Genomic DNA, 8882 nt, shown 5'->3' on the forward strand with positions numbered 1-8882 from the left:
GGTTTCTCTCTAAATTGCTGGAGAAATTGTGAATTATGTTAGTATTTATGAGAGTTATCTGATAATATTTATTCAACAGTAGTTCATGAGGGAGAAATCAAATCTGTAATGGATTTCTCCGGAACTTTTTTCTGAAAGCTTAGAGCAGTGCTATCCAACAGAAAATATAATGCAAATCACAAATGCAAGTCTCATATTTAATTTTATTTTTTTAACAGCTACATTATAACGAATAAGAAATAGATAAAACTAAATATATTTTATTTATTCCAATAAATCCAATATGTTTTTGACATGTAATCAATATAAAATTACTAAGAGATTTTATAGTCTATTTTTTTGTACTAAGTCTTTGAAGACTAGTGTGTGTTTTACATTTATAGCATGCCTCAATTTGAACTAGCTACATTTTAAGCACTCAAGAGCCACATATCTAGTGGATACAGTGTTGGATAACACAGTATACTGGGGGTTTTTTTGCCCATAAGCAGATAGAAAGTATGTAAAATTTCACTAACCTGACATTACAGAAAAATCTGCATTCTACACCCTTGTCAGGGAATACACTTTTGAGTTCACTGTCATTGTTATCAAAATCATATGTGAAAGAACTAGTATGTAACAAGATTAATTTGTCAAAATTTATATTGTTATCAACCTGCTTAATAAATGTGTATTTGTTTAGCAACACTTAGTGTCCTGGATTAAGACAGAAAGAATACAGTTGGATAGATTTATTTATTTATCAAGTGGTATGACAGAAAAAGATATGAATGGGAATTGAAGCATATGCAAAGATGTTATTGTAATAATGATGCATGGATTCCAATATGGATAAAAAAGAAGAGAAGGTCAATAGAAAGTAAAGCTGAGGAATTATTTAGCATTAAAACAAAGTTTTTATAAAAAGAAATATGTTATTTTACATTGAGTATGCTGAGCATGAGAGCAAGTATGAGGAAAGGAAGGAGGAGGAGGGGGAGAAGGAAGAGAAGGAGGCACTCCTGAAACATAGAAGAAAAGAAGGAAAGAGGAAAGAAAATAAACAAGACAGAATACATAAACACGAGAAAACCTGTGCATTAAAATGTGTTCTTAACAGAATTTATGGAACTTGTTTCTGAAAGTTTTCATAGGAGAAAATTCCTTTTGGTGGTGTGGTGCAATCAGCTTTGAGTACAATTAAATTGCTGTGGAAGCACTGATTTTAAAACACAAATAAAAATAAAATCCTTTCATTGATGCCACATCTTCACCAGCTTCTGCTATTCTTCTACACTCTGGCTGCCATGCTTTCAGAAGTCGTCTACATGGAGACCATACCCTCGTCTACCTTCACCCTTCAACTCATTCCAGTTTGGCTCTCATCCCCTCTACTAAAACTACTTATTTCTCTCCCTAAGGTCATCTGTAAGTTTCGTAAGGCCAAATATACTGGTTAAATTTCAGTCCTCGATTCACCTGATCTACTCAAAGAATTCGAGCCAGTTCACCACTCTTGTCTTCCAAAAATGTTATTTTTGAATTCTTGCCATTATACTCTTTTGTTTTCCTTCTTTTCTTTTTAGCTTCTCCTCAATCATATTGGGCAACACTTTCTTCTCTAACAACATTTTAACATTTGTTTTCCATAGGTCTCTATCCTAGGTCATTTTTTCTTTCTACTCCAAACTCTTTTCTATGTTTCTTTATTTACTGATGCAGTTTTAAATACTATATTTTCCCCAATTTTATATCTCCAGCCTGAACTGCCTTTCTGAGCTCTAGATCATAATATCAAATTGCTTACTTGACATCGCTACTTGATTCTTTCTCAGGTACTTCAAATACAACCTAACCAAAGTTGAAATTTGGGTGTCCTCTCATGCACTCACCATTTCCTACTCTTCCTTCAATCTTTTCCATGCTAGTAAATGAGAACTTCATGATTCTCCCAGTTTTCCAAGTCAAGACCTAAGATTAATTCTTCACATCTCATTCCCCTTCAGAATCCATATCTACTATATCACAAAAGGTATGTAATAGTTCTTAATAAATATGTTCACTTTTCCCTGTATTTTATTGGTTGGTATACTCTTAATTTTTCAACAACTTCCATTGCTGACCTCTTCTAATTCCCTGTAGCAATAGCAGCTCATGTGCTCTTCTAAAAATGAAAATCTAATCATGTCATGCATCTGTTTTAAAACTCTGCAATAGCTACTCATTATACTTAAGGGACTTTTTTACACACATTTATGCAATTTAGTTTCAGTTACTTTTCCAGCTTCTTCTGCCACTCTACCACCCTTGCTCATTATAAGACTGTGAGTGTACAACACCGGTCAAATCTTGAAAAGTTTTTGCCACTCTGAGTCTCCTTCACCTACATCATTACACCTAATTGATTATACCTCACCTTCATTAATTTGTGCCTATCTCTCCAGTTTAGTAAGGGCACACTGAATTCTGATCTTGTTTTCCAAGGTGAACATCAATCCCATTATTAATATATCACCTGTAACTTAATGAAGATGCTACACCTATACATTCTACTCTATTACTAAGAAATACGTTGGTCAAGAACCAGTCTCTGAAGTACAGTACTGATAACTTCAGACTGATATTAATCCACTGATACTGTGTATAAAGTTTTCATAATTGCCCATCAATGAAGATATTTTTCTTCATATGCCAGGGAGATTGAGACAACAGCTAGTAAATTATGCTACTTCTATATCTCCTCTTTCTCTTTTATTAAGATAAATATCATAAGTATTCTTTCACTTCATATGCCTCAATTTAAACATATATTTAAAATCTGTCAGAAGTGGTATGCTATAAATTTTTCAGATAAGTAAAAACATCCTATTAACAAAACATGAAAAATACTATTATTATTATAAATTTATAATATAATTTTAAAACTAAATAATTTAAAACTCTAAACTTCTTAACAGTACTTAACTTTTATAATATTAACCTTTGAGTGAATTATTTCCTCACCAACTCAAGGAACTTAAAGTTTAGAGATAAAAATAACTATATGGACTTTAGTAACAAAGCCAAAAAACTCCAAATATTCTTACCTAAAGGACCACTAGACTTTCTCATAAGTCAACATATTCTCAGTGAATAAAATAAATAGAACTAATTATCAGATTGTTTAACTTTCAATGAAAGATGTATAGGAAACATCACTTTAACAATAAAAACTTTCTAAAAGAGAAGAAGCTTATGGGAATGGAAGTAGCAGTGTTTGAGAAATAAAGGTACTCAAGCCCAAACTTTTTTTTTCCCCCCAGAAAAAGAAATTAAGTCAAATGAGCTCATGTAAAGAAAAGGTCATTGTAGGGCCACCACAGGCATTTCATGGGCAGACAGATCAGAAAAACAAGTGCATCTGTGTCTTATATGGCCTAGAAGTAGAAAGTCAGAAACTAAGACTATTCCCTCTGTCTTCCAGTCCTCCTCAATTCTCTCATCTCATCTTCTTTCTAATTATCCATCTTGCACATGAGTCGACCTGGCTGACATGTTCTATTATATATCATCAAATATTGACCTCTCACTGACAAGTCTCATTATTTCTTGTTTGAAGGGGAAAAAAGGCTTTGTTGAGTCCAACATATCAGTAAAAGCCAGACAACAACCATTATTGGCCATTAAGCAGTAAACGGGCTGGCTGCCTTTGAATCAAATGCCTACACTTGGCCTAAGTGATTGCTTCTGGAAATCTGGGAGATACACAGTTCTACCCATTTTACTTGTGTATCCATGGACAGGACTTGATAAAGGAAGGGTCTTAGGTCTACAGACAAGTACCTGGAGCAGTGAAAATTCTAAACTTTTAATGAACAGCAATGAGAGAATTAAAGAAATTATCTCATTAATTAAAATCAAAGTAGATTTTTGCCTCAATTTTATCTCATTCACTTTCCCAATAGTGGCCTAGTAGTTTACTAATTGTACTAAAAGTGTGGTTATCTCCTGAGAGTTTTAACTACATCAGTCTATGAAATATAAATAAAATGCGATCAACCAAAGTATAAAATGTGCAAATCTTAGGGACTCTTCATACAGTCGCAGAATTTTTTTTACAATTTGTCATTTCAGTGACATGATTTAATAGAATCACACTACTTTGATATTAAATGTTTCTCCACTTCATTGGTATGGCTGTTTCTCACTCCCTACATCCTCTCCCTAAAAAAGACACGGTGACTTAGAACTTAAAATTTCAACAGTTTAGAAAAGTCTTTGTAGGAAATAAAAAACTACAATGAATTATTAAATATTTTCATATGATTATACTGAACAATATAACCTCTTGTTCAAAGTAGGAGCTAATCTTCTGATACTCTCACTTATCAGTGTAATGTGATATCCATGTCATATGAATTCAAAGTAGAAACACAATAAATGGTAGCTATTAAAAGGTAGCCAAAATTTCAAGTGGTCTTGACACTATGTAATTCTTATGAAATTTATGACACAATCCAATGGCTAAATTGGAACAAAAAAGGAATGAGAGTATCGATCCTGACCAAAGGATAATGCTTAGTCCTTAATATGACCAAAAAAATGAGGCAAATAGTAAATGGAGTTCCAAGTCAGGAGCTATTCTTGTATTTTCCAGTATGTCTTCCTTATAAAATGAAACACATAAAAAATGAAGCAATGAGAGTTACTAATATGGAAAAATGGTACAGGAGCTTAAAAGAAAGGAAAATATGACACATCGTTAGTATGACAAAACATAACTTATTTTAATGAACTGAATTCAAAGGAAATCTTATAAAAGACCACAAGGCATTGATGAATTACTTCTCATGATTACAAGGGGATGTGGCCTTTCTGGATTATTTCAATGCAGAGCACTTGGAAGCAACGAAGAAATTTCTGTCCAGTGGTAAATGTCTAAAAGGCTCGTTATTTTTCTATGAATGAAAAATAAATACAGGAGGGATATAATTCTGTACAATATCTGATATTTTCACCACCTGGACTATTTCAATTTCAAGTAAAACTTATATACTATTTTTACATTTAAAACAGAAAAGAATTACAAAGCCATATAACTTATTTTTAAATAATAACTTCTGGAATGTTTGCCCTTCCTATTCTTATTTCAAAACTGTCTTTAAAATTACTGTAAGATAATCTACTATATATAATGAAAGTAATAAAATAGAAACTAACTTAGGTGATCAGGTAACAGCCCTTTAAATTCTTAAAACATGATTTATATTTGGTAGGAATATTTTTTAGTTCACATTGAAATTTTTCTTATCCCGGCAATAATATTTTGGTAAAACAGATTTTTCATCTTCCTATAATTTTATGAGGTATCTCACAATTTTCCGTTTGATGCTTATTTTTATATACATGTATGATATAGAAAACAAAACATGCTCTCATTTTGTCCTATTAAATTTCTGTTCTATTTTTTTCTGTAACTGCCCTAGTGCAATACTGTTTTAATCAACCTATCCTTAGTTCTTTTCATTGCAGATTTCTTTTTTTCCTCTTCTCGGCACTATTAATCACAATATTTCCCCAAGGGTACTTTCTATAGGAAGCCATACTCTCTTTTTTTTTTTTTTTTTTTTTTGATGTGGGATCTTGATGACTTCATTCAAGTTTCCTCCCAAGTCAACATGATCAGTTTCTCAATAAGAACTCAATCTTTTATATGTAAATATGACACTATTGACCAATGATCTAAGAATTCAAATAATAGCTAACATGTATTAAGCAATCATTATTTGCTATGGCACCCTAAAAAGCACTTCATATGCTGTTTAAGCTCGAAACCCTAAACAATTAGATAATATAGGTTTATTTCATAACAAAGTGAGAACGCCCTAAGAAACTACCTCTCATTAAAATCTCAGCAAAAGTAATTTTTTCAGAACCTTTCCAGCTAATCTGAAGAAAGTGATTTTTATCAGCCACCAGAGTAGAACTAAGGTATTTCCTTGGAAGGAAAAATCTAAATGGTTGACTATGTTGGAAGATTGTAGTCAGTAAAAAGCTTCAAATCTTCAAGAACTTCAACAGAGGAGAGAGATTTGGGCAAACAATGTTCTTCAATAGCTATATATAAACATGTAGCACATGGTAATACAGGAGAGATGTTTTCTATCTTTAAGCTAATACTTTATTTAACTCTTCATAAGAGGCATCAAATAATATTAATAAAAATGAAAAAATTATAGAGTAGAGAATAATCTGCACTTAACAATTGTTATTGAAGGTAGCAGTTAAAATTAAAGTTCAAAATCACTAGTTTTGTAATAAAGCAAAAAAAAATCTCATTGAGACATTCGTGAGTAGTATCTAGAACAACATAAATCAGAAAATTCAATCCAAATGAAATTTTCATCTGCTGAACATCATTTTTACATTGTTTTAGTACTGGGTATTATTAAAAGACAAGTTGGATATTCATAGATATCTCTGATGGCAGCATACACAGATGTCACTACATGTATACCCTACACCTAATGCTAGAAATATAATATCTTCATAGGTATAAAACTGTGTTTACCATTTTAGATTGTTTACTATTTTACACTCATATTACTAAAGAACTCTTATGGAGGGACAGAAGATTATTGATGAAGTGATGAATAGATGATCTTTAAATAATCATTAGTTTTGAAACTATGGGCAAATCACTCCTAATGTCTCAGTTTTCTCTTTCCTAAAATAAAGTGGTTGGGCTGATTCCTAATGTACAACATAAAGCTAAAGTCTACAGTGCTATGGAGATGTCCAAAGAAGAAAGAGAGATCACACACAAAAAAGTTCTCTATTTAATAAAAGGATTAATCAGAACTAGTTCTCTTAGAAGACTACACATATGTAGGAATGAGCCTGGCTTAATATTAAAAGATAGCTCACTATGCATTACTTTGGCCAAATAGAAAGTAAATGAAGCAAGTGATAAATACCATATTGGGAAGGACCAAAGGATATGGGGGAAAATGCAAGGGAGGAACAGGAATAACCAGAATGAGATGAAAGCTGGTTGACATCACTCTAGCATTATACATAATAACAAGTACCTCAAAGTAATACTTGAGTATCAAGCAAAATAAAAGTCATTTTCTAGCTAAACTGCTCAGTCCAGAAGTTTGAAACAAATAGTAGCTCATTCCATTTAACTACATTGTTAAACGGAAATTACAAAATAGTTAACCTTGTGAGGATTCAAAAGACATGGCCGGTTTATCTACAGACACTAACAAAGGCTGTTCTGCTGCCATCCATCAGAACTACAGTTTTCAATAATGTTAATATTCAATATTTAAAATGTTAACATATTAATATCATGGGCACTAATTCTTTTCTGATAATTTTCCATTTCACAAATGTCCTCATTTTAACTGAAAATCAGTTTTTTAAAATTTATATATTAAAAAATGCACCAGCCAAGAGAAGCAGTTGAAGCCAAAACTATATTACCTTAAAAAATGCTAGTAAGTTATGAGGAATTCTCTTCAGCAAATTCATAGAATTTCACCCAGATTTTCTTGTTGCATTTCTCACTATGAACATCTCCGGTAATTCTAATACCCAAGTGAAGGCTTTTTAATTTTAAAACCGAATACTTTCTCTAATCATGATAAAGTTCACAAATGCATTTAAAATGCCTCAGAAAGAACTGACTACAAATGTGATGTGACTTATCAGATAAGCAGGTCACAATCTATCCTAGCAATTTCCCAGGTTGGATTTTGTAAGGCAGGACAGGTAAATGGGGGATACTATGAATAGGAGGTTTTGCTGTACCATGTGGACAGAATTTTTAGGATTATACATAACTTTAAAATACCTGCATAACTTTAAAACATGTTCCAAGGTGATTTTAGAAACTAGAGTCCCTAGTCCCCAGAGCTCTGGAAAGTTCCAGCTATTGAGAAGTTGAGGACACTGGCATGCTGGCCAGAACCCAAAGAGCGCTCCCGGCTGGTCGCTCCAGATTCCCCAGAAAAGAGGCCAGGCTGCCGGGTAGAATGGCAGAGAGCAGCGGGAAGAAGGGGGCAGCTCTGGTGATCTGGTCCCCGAGACACAATGGCCTCAGTGGACCACACAGCCCTCAGTCTCCACCTGAGCCCCGGAGCCACGCGGGTCGCCTCTCCCTCAAATGCCCTGAACGTGCGCCCACCCACCTGGTGGCGCTGGGCCTCCGGGGGGCCACTCTTGGCTCCCGCCAGCCCCGCCTGGAGCTACAGACAGCATCGTGGCTCTGAAGCCAAAGCGCCTGCAGACAGGTGCAGTTGAGCCCGGACTCTCCCGACCTGAGGTTCTTCGCGAGCTGTTTCCTCGGCTCCTGCCCTCCGCAGCCAGCTCGCCACCGCCCGCCGCTGGGGCCGAGGTCTCCGGAAACAGTGGCTGGGCCTCAGGCGAGAGGGCTGGGCTCCACTTTGCAGGGTGCCCTGAGGAAGTGAAACTACTCAGGAGCTAATCTTGCATTCCTTTTTAGGCTGGTTTGGTTTCTAACACTCTGGTCCTGTTCCCTTGTCACTTTTCCAACCAGGATATCTTTAGAGCTGTGTTCCTTGTTACTATGGCTTTTCTTGTCCCATTCAAGGTCTTCCACCATGTCCCAACTTCCAGGCAGAAACTCCTATCAGAAGTAGACATTCATTGGAAAAGGAGGATAACATAAGGATATATAGATATGGATACACAAATAAAGATATAAAAATGTAGATGTTGATATAGAGTATATTTTTAAATATTTCACATTGCTCTGACTTTCTAGGCTAGACTCACAAATTATAAAGTGATTTCAAATGCCATCTAAAATTTATTTCTTACTCCTGCTCCAAGTAAGAATTGGGCCCAGTACCAAATTAGATATGGATCTAAATAGGTCTTCCAAACAAGTT

The 8882-nt window shown here is 34.4% G+C and overlaps 1 protein-coding gene across 1 annotated transcript in view; it reads right to left on the reverse strand.

Moving 5' to 3' along the window:
* Positions 1-8359, reverse strand: part of BANK1 (B cell scaffold protein with ankyrin repeats 1) — a 285835-nt gene extending 277476 nt beyond the window's left edge. The window contains 1 exon segment of the mRNA XM_023531394.1: positions 8160-8359. Coding sequence (XP_023387162.1) covers positions 8160-8229 — 70 coding nt within the window. The 5' untranslated portion in view covers positions 8230-8359.
* Positions 8360-8882: the final 523 nt, after the last annotated feature.

This window comes from Pteropus vampyrus, unplaced genomic scaffold (assembly GCF_000151845.1).
Source record: "Pteropus vampyrus isolate Shadow unplaced genomic scaffold, Pvam_2.0 Scaffold67, whole genome shotgun sequence".
In the NCBI taxonomy this organism is placed as follows: domain Eukaryota; kingdom Metazoa; phylum Chordata; class Mammalia; order Chiroptera; family Pteropodidae; genus Pteropus; species Pteropus vampyrus.